This window comes from Lithobates pipiens, unplaced genomic scaffold (assembly GCF_037356315.1).
Source record: "Lithobates pipiens isolate NorthernLeopardFrog02 unplaced genomic scaffold, aLitPip1_a1.2 Scaffold_28, whole genome shotgun sequence".
Lineage (NCBI taxonomy): Eukaryota > Metazoa > Chordata > Amphibia > Anura > Ranidae > Lithobates > Lithobates pipiens.
In genome coordinates, this window is record NW_027507789.1 from 206342473 (window position 1) to 206367741 (window position 25269).

At 45.1% G+C, this 25269-nt stretch overlaps 1 protein-coding gene and 1 long non-coding RNA gene across 3 annotated transcripts in view; one reads left to right on the top strand and one right to left on the bottom strand.

Annotated features, from left to right (window-relative positions):
- The first annotated feature begins 1163 nt into the window (after positions 1–1163).
- Positions 1164–11931, top strand: LOC143936059 (uncharacterized). 2 transcript variants are annotated; one of them, XR_013263609.1, is made up of 3 exons: positions 1164–2186; positions 5688–5834; positions 11343–11931. It is a non-coding gene; the product is annotated as an uncharacterized LOC143936059 (long non-coding RNA). The 2 variants fall into 2 exon arrangements; XR_013263608.1 differs by having other exon boundaries at positions 1165–2246.
- Positions 11932–19595: 7664 nt separating this feature from the next.
- LOC143936060 (peroxidasin homolog) overlaps positions 19596–25269 on the bottom strand; it is a 93193-nt gene continuing 87519 nt past the window's right edge. Inside the window, exons 19-20 of the mRNA XM_077460369.1 lie at positions 24398–24479; positions 19596–22317 (exon numbers count right to left, since the gene is read on the bottom strand). Of these exons, the coding sequence (XP_077316495.1) occupies positions 22240–22317; positions 24398–24479 (160 nt within the window). The 3' untranslated portion in view covers positions 19596–22239. The remainder of the gene's footprint in view (positions 22318–24397; positions 24480–25269) is intronic.

Below are 25269 nucleotides of genomic sequence, written 5' to 3' on the forward strand. Positions count from 1 at the left end.
GGTCATTTCTGTCCCTCGTGTTATTATGTTTTATATAGACAATCTACTTTATAAAAAATAAAAAAGGTATTCAGGAAATACTAAAACAAAAAATTGAAGGGATTTGCATAAAATAAGAAAAACGATGGAATGTAAAACGGAGTTAAGAGAGAATCTATTCTGTAGCTATAGATGAGCAGTGCAGCCATATCTAAAAGAGTAGAGCGGGAGCTCCGAGGATAAGCGCCAAATACAAAACGAGTGTCGTAGTAACACACCGCCATGTAGTATATATTATGCAACTTAATTGATAAAATTGGGAGTAAATGGACACTCCCAAAACTAGATGCCAGGAGAGCGATGCATGAAAATCCAGTCAACTGGACCTGTTCTGCGATGTTGAAGACATTTTGTAGCACTATCCGAGCCACTTCAGTTCTAACGGGTGTCAGGAAAATACCCCATCATTTATACCCACACCAACACCTTCACCCAACCTCAGGATAGCTGTCTGCCTGTACGGGCTGGCAGGCAGTTGAGAGCAGGAAGATCAATAGACTATGAAGATGCTCACCAGCAACCTCGTGGTTCATTGAGAACTAGAAGCCAGTCAGCTGCAATGGCTGACTGTACTTGTAGTCTATTCATTCACTGTAAACTGTGAATGAATGGTTTGGCCGTGCAGGCGGCGCCCCACATGGCTGCATTTTGTGACAGCAGGTGTGGAGAGAGGATCCCCCGCCTGCTGTCACAGGGAAGGAGGATCGGTGGAACCTGGCACAGGGAAGACAGCCAACAGCGGGTCTAATTGCCCTCTTGGCACTCATCCATGTATTTAACATTGTACCTTGGTATTGGCTAAACAAACCCTCATACTTGGTGCTATCCAGACCTACAGAAATGCATCACCTTAAGGCTGAGTTCACACTATCGCGAATTGGATGTGGGTTTCCAATTCCCATAGCAGGAGATTGTGGCTGGTGTTCTGACGAGAAAGGTCCCCCCATCGGATAGTGTCCGCCCTATACTGCACAGGTGCATCGCTTGCGCATTACGGAGGACAAAGGAGACGCCAAAAGTCTCCGCAGATGAACAGCTGATTATCAGCTCTACATGGCGCCTGCGCACTTAATAGTACATTTTGTTGGACACTGACGATGTAAGCACTTTGTAGGAGGGCTCCTCAGGGGCTTGTTTCCCTCTCCACCCCTCGGGCACGCCTCTCTGCGCTCGGCATATTTATATTCTAACTCTATGTCCACTTGGATGGTGGGGCTTGAACCTGAACTCAGGGCAGAATGTAGTGTGCAGGCGCCGTGTAGAGCTGACGATCAGCTGTTCATCTTCTGAGACTTTTGGCGACTCCTTTGTCCTCCGTACTGCGCAAGCACAGTATAGGGCAGACACTATTCAATGGGGGACATTTCTCGATAGGAGCACTGGCTCTCTATGGAGCCAGTTCATACATCTCCGGTGGGAATTACACAGGAGCCCCGTGCGTCTTTTGGCCCGTTTTTAGCCAAAAATTTGGTCTGAAATCGGACCCGAACCGGAGAAGGGAGACACTGGACCCCTGCTGTGAGCCTCTACGTGCTCAAGTGTGAACCCAGCCTTAAACTTCTCAGACAAGAATCATGTGACAGGAGGCCACAACTCTACCCTGAAGCACTGTAAAAGAATCTGGCTGCTATAATTTTAGAACCTGAATTTGACTTGTCGTTTAGCGACCGACAAGTAGATACCGCCCTCCCCCTTGAGCATATCTAGTATAATTCTTGCCGTGAAATTGCCCCAATCTTCATCCAGCAGTGATTTATGGCTGATACTTGGGATCCTTCACTCTTCTGTAAAATGGGGAATTCTCCTTGCATGAAAAGATGTGCTTCCAATTGTTGAGACGCTTGTAATCCCCCAGAATGGAAATGGTCCAGTAATTGCAAACAATGTTTGAGGTCAGGGGAATTGGTGGTGCTATTGAGTCATGTATAAGCTGCCTTCTGTTTTTGGGAACCATTGATACATGGAGCCATTCCTATTCTCTGGATTCTATGAGTGTCATTGTCACTGCTTCTATCTACTGGGATTAGAAAGTTATCAAGGTTGTCTCTCTATAACAGCAAGTGCCTAAACAAGGACCGTCATGGAAGGATCATCATGGATTATTATAATGAAAGCTGCAGATTATGTATTATCGACTGCGTTCCCAGGTTTGTACTCCTGCTGTGCCCATTATGAGGGGTTCCCACCATCCCTGTGCCAAGTGCCAGGTCAGTATACCTGCTGTCAAATGATAATATAGGTATTTTAAAGGAAATAAAAACCCATGAGTGATGATATATAGATACAAGCAGGGGAACGCAATGGGAACAGTAGGCTCGTCCACTTGCGTCGAGTCGAGCTTACTGTTCCCATTGCTTCACCTTATTGGTGAATTCATTTTTTACAAATAAATTATTTTGTTGTGTGAATTCACGCTATGTGCACTTTTTATTCCTTTTTAGCCTTGTATACATGAGTCCACACCACTATATACGGTACTGTATACCCTTGGAGCCTCCTTTTTCTTGTTGACTGTGGCTACTTTGAAGAGAGTGGGATTGATACTTATCTAATTTTTCCATTGATCGTCCATATCTGCGGAGGGGCTTCGATCATTGGTGTGTAATCACCGACAAGCCTGAATGATTCATGGGGGGCGTAGGTCTTATTGAATCCATACACTCCGGTAAGCCTCGGTATTATCGGTGGTGGTGATCTGTTTTCACTTTTTATGCACTTTTAGCGACGGTCCAAATAATCAACGTTTTGACCAACGAGATTTATGTATACACTTTAAGATATTCATCTATCAACACTTGTTGTCACTAAGTGGACTTTTTTGTTTATACCATTTCACAATACTATCGGTTCTTGGACTTTTTCTAGTTCATCCATAGTTGCTTTACTGCTTGCACTTTCCAATTATTGTATTATTATAATTTTACAACTTCACCTTGAAATTTTGGAAATGTTGTACTTGTTTATCATTATTATTGTGATTTAACCACTTGCTTACTGGGCACTTAAACCCCCCTCAGTCCCAGACCAATTTTCAGCTTTCAGCGCTGATGCACTTTGAATGACAATTGCGCGGTCATACAACACTGTACCCAAATGAAATTTTTATCATTTTTTTCCCACAAATAGAGCTTTCTTTTGGTGGTATTTAGTTACAGCTCGGAGTTTTATTTTTTGCTAAACAAACAAAAAGAGATGCAAAAAAAAAAATAAAAAAATCATGTTTTAATAGTTTGTTATAAAATTTTGCAAACGGGTCATTTTTCTCCTTCATTGAAGTGAGCTGATTAGGCGGCACTGATGGCTGCATTGGTGGACACTGATGGGCTGCATTGGTGGGCACTGATGGGCTGCATTGGTGGGCACTGATGGGCTGCATTGGTGGGCACTGATGGGCTGCATTGGTGGGCACTGATGGGCTGCATTGGTGGGCACTGATAGGCTGCACTGGTGGGCACTGATAGGCATAGTTAAGGCGGCACTAATAGGCACAGATAAGGCGGCACCGATGGGCACAGATAAGGCGGCACTGATGGGCAAAGATGGGCACAGATAAGATGGCATGGATGGGTGGCACGGATAAGTGGCACGGATGGGTGGCACGGATGGGCACTGATAGGTACCACTGATAGATGGGACTGATGGGCACTGATAGGTGGCACTGATAGGTGGTTCTGATAGGTGGCACTGATGGGCACTGATGGGCGGCACTGCTGGGCACTGATGGGCGGCACTGCTGGGCACTGATGGGCGGCACTGGGTCGCAGCACCTTTGAGGCAGATTGTGGGCACTGTGGGTGGCACTGTGGGTGGCACTGCTGGATGGCACTGTGGGTGGCATTGTGGGTGGCACTGTGGGCACTATGGGCACTGATGGGGGGCACTGATGGGGGGCACTTACTTTTATTCAGGATGGCACGGCGGTGGGCAGGTGGGCACTGGCAGGGGGCAGGTGGTCAGCTGTATTGCTGGCCGTGATCGGGACTGATGTCCCGATCACGGCCGCCGGTGATCGGCTTTTTTTTTCTCTCCTCGCGCTGTCAGCGCGAGGAGGAATAATAGCCGATTACCGGCTCCGTTTTATCACATGATCAGCTGTCATTGGCTGACAGCTGATCACGTGATAAGGGGTCGGGATCGACCCCTTGCACGGATCGGTGATCAGGCGAGTCTCACGGACTCGCCGATCACAGAGCGCGCCGCGCGCCCCTCAGGGGGCGCGCAGGCCGCTCGTATCCGGGACGACGTCAATAGACGTAGTCCCGGAAATGTAGGTCCGCGCTAATGCCGTCATTTGGCAATAGCGCGGATCTGTAGTGGTTAATATACATATCATCACTCATGAGTTTTTATTTAGTTTTTAAAATACCTATATTATCATTTGATTTATTTTTAAATGATATTAGCGCTGCACCATTATTTTCTCACATACATTATTTGCAACTGTCATTTGCGGTGCCCTCAGCTGTCTTTGAGAGCTTGGTATTTCTTATATTTTCTATTGAGTACACCTGCTGCGCCCATTATGAGGTGTTACCACCATCCCCGCGCTGAGTTTCTGGGTCTGTACACAAACTGTGCCCATTATGAGGGGTTCCCACCATCCCTGTGCTGAGTTCCTGGATTTGAACACCTACTGTGCCCATTATGAAGGGTTCCAACCATCCCAGGTCTGTACACATGTTGTGCCCATTATGAGGGGTTCCCACCATCCCGGTGCTGAGTTCTCAGGTCTGTACACCTGCTGTGCCCATTATGAGAGGTTCCCAGGTCTGTACACATGTTGTGCCCATTATGAGGGGTTCTCACAATCCCTGTGCTGAGTTCCCGGATCTGTACACCTGCTGTGCCCATTATGAGGGGTTCCCACCACCCCTGTGCTGAGTTCCCAGGTCTGTACACATGTTGTGCCCATTATGAGGGGTTCCCACAATCCCTGTGCTGAGTTCCCGGATCTGTACACCTGCTGTGCCCATTGTGAGGAATTCCCACCATCCCTACTTATATTTACTTTATATTATGGAGAATGTAACAAGAAAAGTCGGGACACAAAGGTGGGCAGAGACACCCAAACCTCCCCGGTGGACAGGAACTACGGCAGGGAGATCTCATTATTGTAGCACCCAAGACTTATAAGAAGCCAGGGGCCGAATCCCCATTCTCCACCTACAACTAAAATATCACTTCCAGGTGGACTGTTCCTTGAATGTAAATCCTGAGTAGTTTACAACTCCTCCTTGGTGCTCTGGACTAAGAATTACAGTATTTAATGGGGACATCATGAACAATGCAACGTCTATGTGAGAATTGCAGAAACTGTTACTTTGTTTCATTTGTGAACGTCCAAGCCTTGTGTTGTAGGTGACAGGTTCTACTGAGACCCACCTGTCTGAAACAATGTGACATTTTAAAGTAAGAACGTTGGATCTATCACCTGTCCTGTCCCCTTTTATAAACATTGGTTTCCTCGCCTTCCACCGATGACCCGGGGTGATCAGGACACACAGTCGGTATAACAGAATCTCCACCCCAAACAATGAGCTATAAATGAAACAATGACTGTGTTGCACAAGACTTTCCTCTGTGCCTGTGGCTGTTATTGCCATAAAGCAGCTTTACTAATTGCGGTCTTCACTTTGTGTCACCTACAGACATTGCAGAGTACTCAGGGGCCTGCAGTGCATTGTGGGAGTGGAAGGATTCCTCCTGGATCACACCAAGTGCATTGTGCCATGCTGGGTGGGGATGAGTGACCACACACGGGAGCAACAATCCACACATGTTTTTCATACATTAAAGTAAGTTATTTTACTATATGTGTTCAATAGGATTATGACGTTGTGTTAATTGAGTTGCCCTTTACCTGATATTAGACTTCTCCTTCATAAGAGGAATTACTTTTATTACACATGGAATGCTAATGATAAAGTTTTAGTATTTGCTTTTTACTGTTTCTAATTTTTCCTTTTTTTTTTTTTTTTTTTTTTTTTTTTTTTAGTATACCGTATATACTCGAGTATAGGCCGACCCGAATATAAGCCGAGGCCCCCAATTTACCCCCAAAAAAACTGGCAAACTTATTGACTCGTGTATAAGCCGAGGGTGAGACATGCCTGTCCATCCCTGTGTGTGTGTCCGTCCATCCCTGTGTGTCCGTCCATCCCTGTGTGTCCGTCCATCCCTGTGTGTCCGTCCATCCATCCCTGTGTGTGTGTGTGTCCATCCATCCATCCATCCCTGTGTGTGTGTGTGTCTCCATCCATCCATCCATCCATCCCTGTGTGTGTGTGTCTCCATCCATCCATCCCTGTGTGTGTGTGTCTCCATCCATCCATGTGTGTGTGTGTGTGTGTGTGTGTGTGTGTGTGTGTGTGTGTGTGTGTGTGTCCAGCCTACCTGTGTCCCGAGCCTTTGTCCCGAGCCTCCGTCCCGTGCCTTGCCTCCTTGCCTCCGTCCCGTGCCGTGCCTTGCCGCCGTGCCGCCGTGCCTTGCCTCCGTCCCGTGTCGTGCCTTGCCTTGCCTCCGTCCCGTCCCGTCCCGTGCCGTGCCTTGCCTTGCCTCCGTCCCGTGCCCTCTTCGTCGGCGCCTCGGCGGCCATTGTAAAATTCAAAAGCCTCCGCCTTCGCCTGTGATAGGCGGAACACTGAATTTCCCAGCAGCCTGTGTTCCGCCTATCACGGACATCGTATCATCCTCGTCCGTAGTACGAGGATGATACGATGTCCGTGATAGGCGGAACACAGGCTGCTGGGAAATTCAGTGTTCCGCCTATCACAGGCGAAGGCGGAGCCGGAGGCGCGGCTTTTGAATGATAGAATGGCCACTGTCTGTCTGCTCGACACGCTGATCGAGCGGGCAGACAGCGATGACTCGAGTATAAGCCGAGGGGGGCACTTTCAGCCTCAAAAAAGAGGCTGAAAATCTCGGCTTATACTCGAGTATATACGGTATAAAATATAGTGATTTGTTTGAAAGCCACTAGAGGGAGCGCTGAAAACTATTACTCTCAACAGCTGCTGAGATATCAGCCACACGGGGAGAGCATTGTTTTTTGGTGAGCACTCCTCACCAGGGATCTTCAAACTACGGCCCTCCAGCTGAGAATTACACATCCCACGAGGCATTGTAAAGCTCTGACATTCACAGACATGATGGGAGTGGAAGTTCCTGAACAACTGGAGGGCCACAGTTTGAAGACCCCTGTCTTAGGGTCACCTGAGATTTAAGAACATTGTGGAAGGTTTAGGTTGCGAGATAAGTCTAGATCAGGGGTCTCCAAACTTTTCAAACAAAGGGCCACTTTATTGTCCTTCAGACTTTAGGAGGGCCGGAATTTGTGTCCAGCAGGGGCGGAAAATGTCACGGGCCCAGCATCAGTGAGAATAAGCATGGCCTCAGGGTTGGTGGTCAAGAGGAGGAGGAGTATTCCCCCTATTAGTAGGAGGAATATTTTCCCATCATTGGTATCAGTGGAAGATATAGTACCCCATTTTTGGTGTCAGTGGGAGGAATGGTGCCTCATATCAGTGGGAGGAATTGTGCCCCAAGGGCCGGATAAAGGCTAGCAAAGGGCCACATCTGGCCCTCGGGCCACAGTTTGGAGTCCCCTGGTCTAGATCAGTGATGGCAAACCTTTTCACCCCAGATGTTTTGGAACTACATTTCCCATGATGCACTCTGCAGTGTAGAGGAGCATCATGGGAAATGTAGTTCCAAAACATCTGGGGTGCCAAGGTTCACCATCACTGGTCTAGATGGTAGTTTCAGGTTATGCTGGGCTTGTATTGCAAAGTACGGGGAAGCCAGGTAAGTAGCATTTTTAGAAGGAAAGTATTGAATGGCCGTGTTTCTTGCAGTTGTGGTTCCTCTTGCTGGGCACTACATCATTTTAGGACTAAGTAGTAGCGTTAGAGCCAGCAGGAGGCACAGGTGAGGGCACTTGGGGTACATAAGTGCTCAGTATTCTCAGATGACTCTCTTGCAGGCTTAACAGTGGAATTGAGACTCGTCGGAGAGGTAAGTACACAGTGGGGGAGATTTAGTAAAACTGGTGCACGCAGAATCTGCTGCAGCTGTTCATAGTAACCAATCAGCTTGCAGATTTAAGCCCTCGTTCACATTGTACACAGTTTTGAAAGGGTGGGACTTCATCTGAAGCCGCACAATTTCAAACATGCGTGTCCATGCGACTTGAAAGACATCTGTGCGGCTTCATGCACAGATCTCTATTGAAGTTGCACCCAAAATCGTCAAAAGTAGTGCAGGGACTACGTTTGGAGATCGGTGCGGAGCCGCAAAGTCGGTGTCACACTGATTGGAACGCTGCCATTGCCGGCAATAGGCTGCGACTTGTCATGCAATTTGACCTGTCAAATCACATGACCAATCGCTTCAATAACAACGAGGGCTTATTGTCAAGGCTTAATTGAACAAGCTGAAGTTAGAAGCTAATTGGCTGCCATCCACAGCTGTACCGGTTTTAGTAGATCTCCCGCCTCATCTTCTCCTGCGGGAGAAATACTTTCCATCATTAAAGTCCTAAAGTCGGCATGTGTCACATGCGGGTTCACTGCCAAGGAGCAGAGCTGATTTATTGCCCCCCCCCCCCCCCAACACACAGCGGAACATTTATTGACTTGTTTTATAGAAGTTCAGATCGCTTCCTCTTTTCACATTGATAATTCCGCCATTGTGAAATCTCCATAAATCTGGGCGACTTGACCTTCGTACCGGAGCTGTTCAGAGACCGGTTCTGTCTGAACTTTCATTTTTTTTTTCCCTGCTTTTTTTTTTCTATCACAGTCTGCTAAGCTCACCACACACATTGCAATCTGATTGCACGATCTCCTTTAGATCCACCAGTAACTGTGCAGTGCAGGGTCTGCCTGATTGGATACAGACTGACATTACAGTTCATGCGGCGGGTGCTCCTATCACATTTAACCAGTTCCTGCCCGGCCTATCGCAGATTGACAGATGGGCGAGACGCTCCTCCTTCCAGGTGGATGTCATATGATGTCCTCCTGGTCACGCCATTCATGCACGCCCCCCTTGGACACAGTGCATCACCGATCAAGATGAAGAGCCAGTGACATTGGCTCTTTACCATGTGATAAGCTGTGTCCAATCACAGCGGATCCCATGTAAAGAAATGCAGGTTATCGGCATTTACTTTCCTTAACGCTGTTGCTGTGTGAGTGACGGGACATTTACACTGATTATCAGGGCAGTCTCGTCAGTGCCCAACAGTGCAGCCTCACCAGTGTCCATCATTGCTGCCTCACTAGTGTCCATCATTGCTGCCTCACCAGTGTCCATCATTGCTGCCTCACCAGTGTCCATCATTGCTGCCTCACCAGTGTCCATCATTGCTGCCTCACCAGTGCATCCCATCAGTGTCCACCATTGCTGCCTCATCAGTGTCCACCATTGCTGCCTCATCAGTGTCCACCATTGCTGCCTCACCAGTGCATCCTATCAGTGCCCAACAGTGCTGCCTCATCAGTGTCCATAATTGCTAATTCATCAGTGTCCATAATTGCTAATTCATCAGTGTCCATAATTGCTAATTCATCAGTGTCCATAATTGCTAATTCATCAGTGTCCATCATTGCTAATTCATCAGTGTCCATCATTGCTGCCCCAACAGTGCATCCTCATCAGTGTCCATTGCTGCCCAACAGTATAGAAGAGAGGCTGCGTACACATGATGATCTGTTTCTTGGTCTGAATGTTAATCAAGTTGAGTAATGTGTAGAATTTTTGAAGATGTCTGTGCTATTTAGTGAGTGTATATATATATATATATATATATATAGATAGATAGATAGATAGATAGATAGATATTATTATTATCATCGATTTATATAGCGCCAACACTTTAAGCAGCGCTTTACAATGTATATATGAGATATCTAGAGTATATATAGATATGTCTCCCTCTCTCCCTCTCCCTCTCCCTCCCCCCTCTCTCTCTCCCTCCCCCCTCTCTCTCTCTCTATATCTCTCTATCTATATCTATATCTCTCTATCTATCTATCTATCTATCTATCTATATATATATATATACATACATACAGTGATATTGCTCTTTGTTGGAAAAAAACAACAACTTTTGTTCATATATTATAGGTTGAAGTAGCCTTTATTATTGTGTTTAGTTGTGTATACAGTATGTTATGCACACATAAAAAAATAAAAATAAAAACTTTTTATTTTTTTTTACATTATTTTTTTTTTTTTTTGTATTTTTGTAAAAAATTAAAAAAAGTTGAGATGTGTTTCTTGTTTGCAAGAGTCTCTAAATAAAAAATTGCCAACTCAAAATTCAACCCTACGGACTAAGACTGGGATGCCATTAAAGTTCATGTGTGTGTGTGTGTGTGTGTGTGTGTGTGTAAAGGCACCGTCCCAATACTTTTGCTAATATAGTGTATAACTCCCCCACGACGGCCACAGACAAAGTCTGTAGCTCTTTGTTATAAACATTAAGCACAGACTGTAAAGCCCCATACACACTATCAGATTTTCTGCTGATTTTTTTTTTTCCTTCAGATTTACCAAAACCATATAATATGAGGTCAAACCTTAGGAGTTTCAATGTATATGCAATCAGGCAGGCCCTTCACTACATGGTTTTGGTAAATCTGAAGAAAATCTGATAGTGTGTATGGGGCTTTACTCTTTCTTACACACCTAATAAATGGGCTGCCAAGCTAGGCGCTAAAATGTCTCTGCTTTACTTTAAATGACTTTCACTCAGGTCATGTTTTATTTATTTTTATTTTTTTATCTATTTATTATTTTTTATTTAGTTGTATTTATTTTATTTTACATGTTTTACTTTAGTTTGCTAAAGCATTGCATATTATAAACAATTGGCTTCGTTTAATTAAAATCCTTATTTTTATCTTTTTGCATCTCTGTGCTGATCTCCTGGCAGCCTCTTTACAGCCATTTCCTGATGCCATGCACTCCAGTGATGGCTGCATGACATTTCTCAGGAGCGGGTGTCCCGATAGTGAGGACGGTGGACCATGGCTGTGCAATGTGTGTAGAAATGGCCACTTGTAGTCTCTATCGGGAACAGAGGACCGCAATTGGGGAGACACAGACAGAACGTTGTCACCCTATAACAGGAAGTGCCTGTACAGGGACCTACTGGGAAGGATCACCAGGGATTATTTTATTGTAAGCTGCAGATTTGAAAATGACTTTTAAACCGACATTAACATGTTAATGCACCTCATAGGAGTTTATTCATTGAGATTACGTGTGCTAGAACTACTTTTTTTTTCTTCTTTCAGATGTTCCCATTGAGCTGCTGCTTATACCCCGCTGTGCTGAGATGCCGTCACTCCAGCAGTCTAAGAATTTTAACTTTAGAAGATTTGAGAAAAAAAACTACATAATCATTAATAATAACCTAATAATCATAATTCCATAAATGATTACGCTGATACCTTGGGATGTATTTTAAAAAAATAAAAATAAAATTCCATAGCTGTTCCTCTATCGAAAGGGCATGTGCATTCGTACGTTCCTTGGAAATGGGGATAAATCGAATGTCCTCAGTCTATATTCTCTAGAATTCGAGAGCCCTAAACGCAGAAAATACCACATTATTGCCACTAGATGGCATTGAGGAGCATACCCTTTGATAGTCAGCGCCATCTAGTGTCCAAATTGTGGTATTTTCCTCCTTCATAACTGAACTGCGGAGAATAACCTGAGAACCTTCAATTTGCCCCATTCACACAAAACAAATTTACATGCAGTATAGATGGAGGAGTCGCTTTGCACTCTTTATATAAATGCAGCCCTTGGTGTTTTTATTTATTTTTATTTTTTTACAATAGTTACCAAAAACCTGTTTAAAAAAAAAAAAACAGGCAAGCCCATTTTTTTTTTTTTATAAATATGTAAAGTGCCAATGTTTTCAGTTGTTTTTATTTCCATGCGGCCTTCAGAAAAAAAAATCACAAAATTCCCATGATTTATAACCTATTATTGGAACTATGCACTGCGGGGGAAACGCAACGGGGGAAGATTTAATAAAACTGGTGCACAGAAGATAGAATCTGGTAGCCAATCAGCTTCCAGATTTTATTGTCAAAGCTTAATTGAACAAGCTGAAGTTAGAATGTGGTGTAGCAGTTCATAGTGACCATTCAGCTTCTGAGTGCACCGGTTTTAGTAAGGTCTCTTTCACATGACCAATCCGTTCAGGTCCGCCTGTCAGTTTTTTAGGCGGACCTGAACGGATGCTCTGTAGACCTCTATGGAGCGTCGGATGTCAGCAGTGACATGTCCGCTGACATCCGACCCGCTCTGATCTGAAAAAGTGTGACGGAGGAAAAACCTACTTTCCCGTCCGTCTGAGAATCGGATCGGGTGACGATGGACTCTACGGTCTCCAACTCATCCAATCCCCCATAGGGGAGAGCAGCGCTCTGACAGGTCCGTCCTTGCGCAGTGTGCAGAGACAGACCTGTCACCTGCCTGCTCAGCGAGGGATCGACGGAGCGATCCCCCACTGAGCAGAGCGGGCTCCGTGCAAGGACACGTCCGTGTGAAAGAGCCCTAAATCTTCCCCAATGGCCTTCTAGGAAATAGGATCTTTAATGGGGTAAAGCCCTACTTTCAGGCTGTTCTGCCCCAGTAAGCCCCGGCTCACATTTGTGCGTTGTGAAAACGCATCAAAAGATGCAGCAAGGATGATTTTATTTTAACGCAATAAACAGATATGAATGAGCCCTAACTGTTGGTGCAGTGACCATGGACCAAAGAACCCAACAAGGTGCCTATTAATAGACCGGGGGGGGGGGGGGGCAAGGCACTGGAGTGGACTGCCCATGGCGATAACAGGTAATATAAGAAGTTTTACACTGAGCCTGAAATATGTAGGTTTTGGAAAAGAAGGCAATTATTGAATGGGGTTTGAAACGACGTGGTGGGTTGTTCCATACACACGAACCGCAGTGTTACTAATGACCAGGGATGAGCTCGGTGTTCGACTTGAACATCGGCCGTTCGTCTGCTCAGCGAATTCCAAAGTTCTTGACAGTTCGCACCAAATTCGTGTGGCGCGAACGGTCCACAATGCACTACACCATTGCAGTGCGTTGCTGGCTCATGATTGGCCAAGCATGCACTGTGACCCCGCATGCTTGGCCAATCACAGCGCCGGCAGCGAAGAGAGCCATAATTGGCCACAGGCAGGGGGTTTAGTACAAGCCCCACACTATATAAGGCCGCCAGCACGACGGCCTTGTGTAGTGTGTTCCGGCGTGCAGGGAAAGAGCAAGATAGGCAGGGACAGTGTTCTTTTCTCAGGCATCTGCAGGAGTTAAAGTGGGTGTTGTGTGCCTCCAGCACAGTATACACCTGTATCTACCCTTTTTTTTTGCTGGTGTTCTCTAATACAGGCATCTGCAGGAGTTAGTGGGTGTTGTGTGCCTCCAGCACAGCACAGTATACACCTGTATCTACCCTTTTTTGCTGGTGTTCTCTAATACAGGCATCTGCAGGAGTTAGTGGGTGTTGTGTGCCTCCAGCACAGCACAGTATACACCTGTATCTACCCTTTTTTGCTGGTGTTCTCTAATACAGGCATCTGCAGGAGTTAAAGTGGGTGTTGTGTGCCTCCAGCGCAGTATACACCTGTATCTACCCTTTTTTGATGGTGTTCTCTAATACAGGCATCTGCAGGAGTTAAAGTGGGTGTTGTGTGCCTCCAGCACAGTATACACCTGTATCTACCCTTTTTTGCTGGTGTTCTCTAATACAGCCATCTGCAGGAGTTAAAGTGGGTGTTGTGTGCCTCCAGCACAGTATATACCTGAAGATACCCCTTATTGCTGGTGTTGTCTGTTGCATATTTTGCATATTAGCCTTTAAAATTAGCACTTTTGATTTTGAATGTTTTTGATTTTGAATGAGTCCCATAGACTTTAATAGGGTTCTTAAGTTCGTACGAATTTTTGGTCCGTTCGAAGGTTCTGGTGTGAACCGAACTGAGGGGTGTTTGGCTCATCCCTTACTTTTTTCCCAAAAGTGTGATAAAGCCCAAAATCTAACTCTAATGTGAAAACAGTAAGAACCTGCATTATATAAGGAGTTGGCACTGGGATTAGAACTCCCAACACTACATCTCTGACCATTGCTGGCTACTAATCCCTTAAACCAGTGGTCATCAACCCTGTCCTCAGGGCCCACTAACAGGCCAGGTTTTATGTATTACCTTGGGGAGATGCAGGCTAGAACACTGCAATCACTGAGCAGCAAATGATATCACCTGTCATGTATTTCAGTTATCTTGCATACCTGACCTGTTAGTGGGTCCTGAGGACAGGGTTGATGACCGCTGCCCTAAATCATCTGTAGAAAGGAGTAAGTGTTGGTTCATTATCAGCCAGTTTACACAGCTCTTACTAATCCTGGTGAATAGCCCCTAAGATGGCTCTAAAAATGGTAATATCCGGTTCTTCCTCTCATCATCCTCAAGTCTTGGATCATCTTCATCAACTCTACACCAATCCTGGTGTATAGCCTCCTAAGCTGGCTCTAAAAATGAATGAGACCCAGTTCCGCAACAACAACATAAAGTCTTGGATCATTTTAATCAACTCTACACAACCTGTGAGTCCAACCCTGGCGTTCCACACCCCATCTACCAAAAGTTATTACCACAGGCCCATACATAGAGAAGAAGAATATATTAAGTCCCCATTTTTACCCACCTGGGGTAAGAAGGTTCATTAAAAATATTGTCACCCTCCAGCAGGCATATTGGATGCTAATCTTCATTAGTTGGCCAATTATGTCATAAAGATTAATTGGTTGATTGGTTAATTAATCAAATTGGGGATCATTTATTTACTAAGTCTTGATATTTAAAGGGTTGGCTGCTAAATCACTGAGCCAAAGCTGATCTGCAGTCCCGAAATGATAACAGGAAACAATATTCTAAGCCCCACTTTTCACCTACCTCGGTAAACAGCTCTTTACAAATATAGTTGTCAGGAGATTAGTAACTAATGATTATTTTATTTACTAAGTGTTGTTGTATAAAGGGCTGGCTGCTGAACTCCAAGCCAGAGCTTTGTTCTGGTATAGAGGTTTAGCAGCAAACCAATGGTCCAGCATAACCTTCGGGTTTGTGGTTTGAATCCACATCCATTTATTAGAATGTCGATAATCATATTGATCTTACTAAGTCTTAAGTGACTACCCAGCTGATGAGAAGGCTGGTTGGCTTAGAGGTTTAGCAGCAGGCCCATGGCCATCAAGCTGTTTTTGAGTTGCAGGTTCGATTCTTGGTTTTGTCTTTTAAATTCGAGACCTTGTTATAGTCCTGAACTAGGAGAACGAACACTTAAGTGATTGAGCAGAGGCAAGTAGCTCAGAGGATAAGAGTGCTGACTCAGTGGTGCTGTAGACCTGGGTTCGAAACTGGGAAGTGCTGTACACCCTGAGCTCAATCCTCTGTGTGAAAGTCTGGAGGTCATGGACAACCCACCAGTCTGCTCCAGTCCCAGGCCCCCACAGGCCTGTAACATGTGTGGGCATCACATTAGGTTGTGGACACCCTGTCTTTGGTCCATGACATCAAAGCAACATATATAAACATATATAAGAATGGGCTGCCCTACTTGAGGTAGCCCATTCATAAAACTTTGGATTTCGTTTTTGGACATCACTATATTGATACCCCAGATACTGGGCAGCACCTAAACCACTACTGGTAGGACAGTGGGTCTGAAATATTACCACTGCCCCCAGAGGGGGTTTCAGGCACTGCACAGTACTTTCTGAGGCTTTCCCTCAGAGGGATTTGAACTCAGGTCTCCAGCAGACCAGTCAGAGCTCTTACCCTCCAAGCTATCGCCTCTGCTCACAAATTGAGATTCTCGTTCATCTACTTCACAAGTAGAATTTACACATTAAAAAAAAACCTTAAGAGCACCTACAATCACTATATAGCAGCATAGCACTACCATGTAATTTACCAGCATTATAGGCAGACTTTGAATACCAATCCTAACATTAACGACCAATATAATTAATAATATAATAATGAACCTACCATGAAGGTCTTTGTTAGGAGGTGACAACGTCTCCCAGTTGAGTTCTTGCGTTGTCACCCACACCCCCGATATACATTACAAGCGGTCATGCTAAAGCACATTGAGCAGACCGACCTATATCAGTGCAATTTATTCTGAAGCCAGAGCATGTAGGACAGGAAGAGGCTGAAAGAGTCTGAAGGGGATCAGCAGAACTAGGATTAAAAAAATAAACAAAAAAAAAGCCGGGAATACAATTTATAAAAATACAAAGTTGAGTATATGTAAAAAAAAATAAAAAATAAATCACTGCTCAAACATCTACCATTCATCCATCCTTTGGTTCTCCTCCCACAGTGGGTGCCAGCCCCATCAGGAGCGCGTCTCACATCTCAAAATTAGAGGGCCCACACAGCACAGATCACCGCGTCTGCTGATGTGACAACAGAGGCTACAGCTACTGTCCCCGATACACCAAAAGGGGCCAAGATGCAGGTACTGTAGGTGAAGCCAGTTAGCTCTTCTGTGGATGTGGGATGTGGCTGATCTATATGTTGTGCCCCCCCCCCCAGTTTTACTATTATAATACACAGAGCTTTAGCAAACCTAATGCTATCCAGTTAGGGTTCGCATTAACTTTCACCAGCTGGAAAAGAAAACCGGTTGGATCAGACCACACATCTCTTCTACGATCAGCAGAAGGCGCTGACTTATGAACCATCCCCTTCTCACCAGCAAGCACTGAATTATCGTTATATCAAAAAATTCTATACAAGAGGAAGACAAAAAAAGAGACAACAAGAAAAGGAAAGGAGGGAGGGATAAAGGATGGAAGGGAGGGAGAAAGGGAGGGAAGAAGTAAGGAAGGGTGGGATAAAGGAAGAGAGAGATAAAGGAAGGAAGGAAGAGAGGGAGAAAGGAAGGAAGGAAGAGAGGGAGAAAGGAAGGAAGGAAGAGAGGGAGAAAGGAAGGAAGGAAAGAAAGAAAGGGAGGGAAGAAGTAAGGAAGGGTGGGATTAAGGAAGGAAGAAAAGAAAGAAAGGAGGGAGGGAGAAAGGGAGGGAGGGATAAAGGAAGGAAGGAAGGGAGGGAAGAAGGAAGGAAGGAAGGAAGGGTGGGATTAAGGAAGAGGGGGAGGAAGGAAGGAAGGAAAGAAAGAAAGAAAGAAAGGAGGGAGGGAGAAAGGGATAAAGGAAGGAAGGAAGGGAGGGAAGAAGGAAGGAAGGGTGGGATTAAGGAAGAGGGGGAGGAAGGAAGGAAGGAAGGAAGGAAGGAAGGAAAGAAAGAAAGAAAGAAAGAAAGAAAGGAGGGAGGGAGAAAGGGAGGGAGAAAGGGAGGGAACAAGTAAGGAAGGGTGGGATAAAGGAAGAGAGGGAGAAAGGAAGGAAGGAAGAGAGGGAGAAAGGAAGGAAGGAAGGAAGAGAGGGAGAAAGGAAGGAAGGAAGAGAGGGAGAAAGGAAGGAAGGAAGGAAGAGAGGGAGAAAGGAAGGAAGGAAAGAAGGAAGAGAGGGAGAAAGGAAGGAAGGAAAGAAAGAAAGAAAGAAAGAAAGAAAGAAAGAAAGAAAGAAAGAAAGAAAGGAGGGAGAAAGGGAGGGAGGGATAAAGGAAGGAAGGGAGAAAGGGAGGGAAGAAGTAAGGAAGGGTGGGATTAAGGAAGAGGGGGAGGAAGTAAAGAAAGAAAGAAAGAAAGAAAGAAAGAGAAAGAAAGAAAGAAAGTAAGAAGTGAGAAAGGGAGGGAGTGATAAAGGAAGGAGGGAAAGAAGGGAGGGTGGGATTAAGGAAGAGTGGGAGGAAGGAATGAAGAGTGGGAGGAAGGAATGAAGAGTGGGAGGAAGGAAGGAAGAAAGGAAGGAAGAAAGAAAGAAAGAAAGAAAGAAAGAAAGAAAGAAAGGAGGCATGGATAAAGGAAAGAAGGGAGGAAGAAAGGGAGGGAAGAAGTAAGGAAGGGTGGGATAAAGGAAGAGGAGAAGGAAGGAAGGAAGGGACGGAGAAAAGAAGGGAGGAAGGAAGGAATGGAGGAAGGAAGGGAGGGAGAAAAGAAGGAAGGGAGGAAAGGAAGGCAAGGAAGGAAGGAAAGGAGAGAAGGAAGCAAAGGAGGGAATAGGCACCATACAGAATATCTCAGTCCAAATACCCAGTTAAAGCTATAGTTTAGCATATGCTTTGTCAGAAGGATTCTTCTCCACAATCACCAGAGGGTGTCTGTCTCTGCACTCTATCTCATAAGCACATTTAATCCTGGCCCTCTTAAGAAAGTACAAGACGTTCAACAACGGGAGTCAACATGAAGAAGAATTAAACCACAGACAATGGAACTTCAATAATAGGAAGGAAGGGTGGCAGAATACTTTAGTCCAAATACTTAGTTAAAGCTGGGCATGCACTTGAATCTGGTCCTATGAAGAAAGTGCAAGACGTTCACCACCAGTCATAAAGTCATAAATTTAAACTACAGACAATGAAACTTCCAGGAGGAACATAAAGCAGCCACTATGGAGATTAGAACTTACACAATGGAAGAATAACACACACAATATTTACCGTAAGCCAATTGCCTAGCTGAAGGTAGCATTTCCTTTGTAAGAACAAGTTTCCTTTTCCCCCACCAGAGGGTGCCATTCTCCAACCTATCTTCTTCACACTAGAATGCCCAGAATCTTCCTCCTACCAAACAAGTAAAAGGAATTCCCCAGTTATAATAGATCTACTAACCAAAGGTTTGGCTCAGGTCTCCAGTACATCAGTCCAATCTTTAATCTCCACCCCATGTGCTCCTCTCAACTAAACCACAATTATCGTTCTATCAACAAACACACAAGAGAACCACAGAAACCTCAAAAGAATAGCCCCCCCCCATCCCCACCCCATCACTTGACTCTGGCCTCTAGTTTCAAACACATTAAAATATATCTATTTTTTTTCATAGATGTAAATTAGAAAGGCCATCACCGCAGACAACCAAACGTAGATCTCCAGCTAAAAGTACAAGATGTTATCAGAGAGAAAGAAACCTTCAACAAGAGGAAAACAGAATTATTGGGATAAAAAGATGAGGAGCAGGGTTGCCCAACAGTCAGTAAATAGACAGTTTGTAAAAAATTGTATTTTCACAACTGTCTGTAAATATCAGGAGCTGATAATTTGTCATGCTGTGTTGACTTTAAGTGTACACCAAGCAAATGACTGGTTTTGGGTATTGTCATTATTTCCATATTGTGTTTATACTGTTTAAATACAAATTGTGTTAGTTTTTAATAGGAGTTCTGTCATTTTTCAGATTGTCAGTAAAAGATGTGCTCCGTCAGCACATTGTCCATGTTTTGTCAGAAAAAAAATGCTGCGGGAGGTTGGCAACGCTCATGAGGAGTGATTTCTGTATGTTCTGTAAAGGGCGGCGGGGAGAACAGATTACACAAGCTGCAATGCAAAGTCAGAATGCCTCCAACCTTTCCAAGAAGAAAAACCCAACAGATTGTCTGAGATAAATCCTATAATAAATGTTTATTTGTCAAATAAAGATTTTACATAAAGTGTTTTTAAAAAAAAAAAAGATATACAACATCTATTTATAAATGTGTAAACTTTCAAAAACAACATAAAATTGGCCAAAAAAATAAAATACTTTGCTTTGAAAGAACCTCAGGCAAAAGTTAACATTTAAACATAAGTAAGTAAAGGCAAAGGGTGTTTAGTTTATTCTATAAGAACAGCTACAGAAGCTGTAGAACATGGGGAATAAAAAACGGATTACTTCATACGAGGTTTTATTTGTGGTATCAGCTGAGTTGTGCTCATGGGCCTGGAAACAGACACACACGGGAATAGAGTATCAATGCAAGGAGATCTCTGGTTTAATACAAAGGAATGAGTAACTCATGGTCTTCCTACAGGATGTTCATTAATGAGCCCCTTCACTACAGTTCAAGGCTTTGCCTTACCCTCCTAAGATTTCCAGCTGTTCTTGCCCACCTTGGAGTTCCAGGTGTCTTCATCTGCTTAGGAGTTCCAAGTGTCCATGTGCACCTAGGAGCGCCAGCTGATCTTGCCCACCTAGGAGTTCAAGGTGTCCATGTCAGTCTAGGAGTTTTAAGTGTCCCTGTCTGTCTAGGAGTTCCAGGTGTCCCTGTCAGTCTAGGAGTTCAAGGTGTCCCTGTCAGTCTAGGAGTTCAAGGTGTCCCTGTCAGTCTAGGAGTTCAAGGTGTCCCTGTCAGTCTAGGAGTTCAAGGTGTCCCTGTCAGTCTAGGAGTTCCAGGTGTCCCTGTCAGTCTAGGAGTTCCAGGTGTCCCTGTCAGTCTAGGAGTTCCAGGTGTCCCTGTCAGTCTAGGAGTTCCAGGTGTCCCTGTCAGTCTAGGAGTTCCAGGTGTCCCTGTCAGTCTAGGAGTTCCAGGTGTCCCTGTCAGTCTAGGAGTTCCAGGTGTCCCTGTCAGTCTAGGAGTTCCAGGTGTCCCTGTCAGTCTAGGAGTTCCAGGTGTCCCTGTCAGTCTAGGAGTTCCAGGTGTCCCTGTCAGTCTAGGAGTTCCAGGTGTCCCTCTCTGTCTAGGAGTTCCAGGTGTCCCTCTCTGTCTAGGAGTTCCAGGTGTCCCTCTCTGTCTAGGAGTTCCAGGTGTCCCTCTCTGTCTAGGAGTTCCAGATGTCCCTGCCGTTCTAGGTGTTCCTCTCTGTCTAGGAGTTCCAGGTGTCCCTGTCTGCCTAGGAGTTCTAAGTTTCCCTGTCTATCTAGAAGTTCCAGGTATCCCTGTCTGTCTAGGAGTTCCAGATGTCCCAACATACCTAGGAATTGCAGGTCTTCCTGTCTGCCCAGGAGTTGCAGGTGTCCCTGGCTACCTAGGAGTTGCAGGTTTTCCTGTCTGCCCAGGAGTTGCAGGTGTCCCTGGCTACTTAGGAGTTGCAGGTGTCCTCACCCATCTAGGAGTTCCAGGTGTCCCTGTCTCCTTAAGGGTTCCAAATATCCCGTCCACCTAGGAGCTCCAGGTGTCCCCATCAACCTAGGAGTTCCAGGTGTCCCTGTCTACCTTGGAGTTCTAGTTGTCCCTGACTGCTCAGAAGTTTCAGGTGTTCTTGCCCCTTAGGATTTCCAGCTGTTCTTGCAGAGTGCCAGTGTCCCCATCTATCCAGGAGTTCCAGCTGTCCCTGCCTGCTTAGGAGTTCCAAATGCCTCTTGCCCACCTGGGAGCTTCATGTGTTCTCATATGCTTAGGAGTTCCAGAAATACCCACCTGCCTAGGAGTTCTAGGTGTCCCCGCCATCTTAGGAGTTCCAGATGTCCCTGTCTTCTTAGGAATTACAGGTGTCCCTCTACACCTAGCAGCTCCAGGTGCCCCTGCCTGCCTAGGGGTTCTAGGTGTCCCAGTTAGCCTAGGAATTCCAGATGTCCCCACCCACCTAGAAGTCCCAGGCGTACCTGTCTACCTTGGAGTTCCAAGTGTCCCTGCTCACCTAGGAGATAAAGGTATCCCAGCCTGCCTAGGAGTTTTAGTGTCCATTCCCACCCAGGAGTTTTTAGGTGACCCTTGGGTGTTAAAAGGAAAGAAGACCCAAAGATAGTTGTATTTAGGACTTTTAAAAAGCTGATGTTTTAAAATGATATCCAGACATGGTATTAGACTAAAGTAATTTTCCAAGACCCATCTCTAGCCAAAACTTTTTTTTTTTTTGAGACGAGGAAGGGTTAGATCCTCTCAGATTTTTACTGCTGTGTCTATCCATCATAGAGAAAAGTATGTTCGCTCCCTGCCCTGGTGACCACACAGGAAGTGACCAGGATATTGGTACACAGGTAGCAATATAAGGGAAAAAGCATTTAACCCTGGATAGCTATTTTCAAACATAAAAAAAAAAATGTGTTGGACATAATACTCTACAGGTTCTGTATCTGTGCTAAATTAGGATCAGAGAAAAAGATGTCAACTTCCTGAGTATGATCAGCACCTTCAGTTTTTGAGGATCAGACTGCAATGACGACACACACAGCAGAATATATACAGTGGTTTTTTTTTTTGTTTTGTATTTTACATTCAGCCCAATTGGCTGTCAGGGTGGACCACACACTGTAGATGAGGGTCTTGCGGGCATTTACCCATCCTTGCGCACAAATGCAGAGACGGGAAATCGTTTATGTTGCAATGCTCTACAGTACATCATTGTAATGGGTGCTGCCCCCCTGTGGTCATCTGTGTCTTCTGCAGCTGCTTCAACTGGCTTTCCATTTCCTTCACCTAATAATATGGAACAGAGGAACAAAAAAATGGAATAGAGGAACAAAAAAAATAAAAAATGTAATAGAGGAAAAAAAAAATAAAAAAAATGTAAAGGTCAACTTCAGACTGATAGCTAAATACACAGATGAGGCATGCAAATAAACACTGTTTTTCTTGTTAGATTTTACAAACACCCTTAAGGGGTGAAAACCTGTATTTCTGTCATTTGAACCATAACTGAAAAAAAATCAAATACCTCCAAATCCAAAATGAAAAGCTGAACTATGATAACTCAAAAATGCAAACAAGGAACTGATTGCTGGGAAAGTCCGAAAATCACAAGAATGCTTCCGGATATGACTGTAATTCATTCATTGCTGCCCAGATAAAATGATCAACATAAATGATTGTAAAAAGAAAGGCGACTCTAGCCAACCTCTTAATACAACTTGGAGTTCTAAACATTAAACAACAAGTGGCCTTCCCTCAGTGCAGTAAGCCCTCTCTTCTACTTTCCCCTCTCACTCTACAAGTCTGATGTTATCTTTCAGCTGGTGTGCAGCACTTCTTTAAAGCCCAAGTGAAGTCACAGGATAAAAAGCAGTCTAAGGCCCCCTTTCACATGGGCACTGTTGGGAAGCAAAACCAGAGAGATGAGGCACATTTCTAACTCACCCTAGTTGCATATCAAAACCAGGCAATGGCTGCCGGATAGCCCAGTACAAATTGTCACAGTGATGAAGCTGTGCTGGCATAAAAAAATAAAATAAAAATAGAGCATGTCGTGGTTGGCAGGCAATACTGCCTGCCTGGCACTGCACGCCTAAAGAGGTGAATGGGGACGTGCCACAACCGCGTCCTATAGATGCAGTTGTGGTGTGGTGAAGAGGGATTTCACCGTGAATTCCTTCTTCAGTCATGCGGGAGGCAGCGTACCCCTGACCATCTGCTCACTGTGGACTAGATGCTGCTGAAAAAGCGATCTGATGCAATGGCAAATCAGCAGCTAGCCCATGTGTCAGAGGCCCAACAGACATGATACAAATAACCTCGATTTCCCTAGTCTTACATCCCCGTTCCTGTTCCATGCACCATAATTAGGCCCAGTGCACTCTGTAATCAGCACTCAATAACATATCTGGTCAGAGACACGCTTCTCTTCCTGTATGAGGACGTTTTACATATGGGATGTGACTATTACTCAGCTCTGCCAGCACAGAACACTGCAGTGGTAGGGCGCACAGCACGAGGGGTGTGGTTGTTATGTAGCTCTGCTATCACCGAACGCTGCAGTGGGAGGGCACAAAGCATGAGGGATGTGGCTAGTACTCAGCTCTGCCAACACAGAACACTGCCTTTCAGAGGGCACAAAGCATGAGGGGTGCAGATGTTACTTAGCTCTGCCAGCACAGAACACTGCAGTGGGAGGGCACAAAGCATGATGGGTGGTGTGGTTGTTACTTAGCTCTGCCAGCACAGAACACTGCAGGGGCAGGGCACAAAGCATGAGGGGTGCAGATGTTACTTAGCTCTGCCAGCACAGAACACTGCAGTGGGAGGGCACAAAGCATGAGGGGTGTGGTTGTTACTTAGCTCTGCCAGCACAGAACACTGCAGTGGGAGGGCACAAAGCATGAGGGGTGTGGTTGTTACTTAGCTCTGCCAGCACAGAACACTGCAGTGGGAGGGCACAAAGTATGAGGGGTGTGGATGTTACTTAGCTCTGCCAGCACAAAACACTGCAGTGGGAGGGCACAAAGCATGAGGGGCGTGGCTACTACTCAGCTCTGCCAACACAGAACACCCCCTTTCAGAGGGCACAAAGCATGAGGGGTGCAGATGTTACTTAGCTCTGCCAGCACAGAACACTGCAGTGAGAGGGGACAAAGCGTCATTTTCACTGACAAGAAAGGCATTATTCCACTCCTTTCTTCAGTCTTCGCATAAAGCTTTGGGAATTGAGCCTATTGTCTATGGTTGGGCTACACACACACACACACACACACACACACACACACACACACAAAAGCTTTATAAGCCAAGAGAGTTATCTGATAGTGTCCTAAGCATCGCTCAGCTCCACTAAGTATTATCGGACCTTGTTTTGTAACGCTGCGAGGGTTGTTTCAAGTGTTGAGATGTAGTCGTCTTCCGAGTCCTCCTGTAGATACTCCTCCTGTCTACAAGAACAACAACAAAGAGCTGACACAGGGAGGTGGTATACAAAAGGTACAAAGACAACACTTAATTCTCCTACTATTTGGAAAAGTGAGGAGTAAAGTTGTATTATAGCCAAGAGAGTACTGGGATGGGGAGAGATGAGACACAAGGTTATACACCTTTCTGGAAAGATGAGGATTGAAGCTGCACTTGAAGAGGTATTATACCCACCGCCATGTTGGTCCATGTCTCCTACCTCCGCCTTTGTCCCAGCACTCCGGAGGATTCTATAGTATTTGACACTCCTGGAAATGTCGGATTCCTGGGTTTCCCTCCCTAGCACTGTGGTTCCTTTCTCTGATCTGTCTGTCATTACAGGAATCAGCAATGAAATAGGGGTTGGAGGAAGAAACAAGAACATATCGGGGGGCCACCTGACACTTCCTGGAGTGTTGAATGCTGTAGAGTCTGATGGAGGATGCAACATTGGAATAAAGGAGAAGGTAAGAGACACGGGACGCCAGAGTGGGGAATGTAATACCTCTTCTATAGTAGAGAACTTCCTTTTGGAATCTGTTACAGAACAGACAGGACCACTTTTGTCAGTTCTTGAACTTGGTTGAAGGAAGTTGCTTTTTTTGGGTATAACGAAATGGCGCCTGTCCTTCAGCTTGGTCTTCTATGGGAGAACCCCTCTAACCCCTAGAGGAGGAGAGTAGGAAACCGATCTGAAATCATTTTACTTAAAGAAGAAGTAAACCCTCACTTTAAAAAAAAAAAAAAAAAACACCCTGCAGGACAAAGGCATAA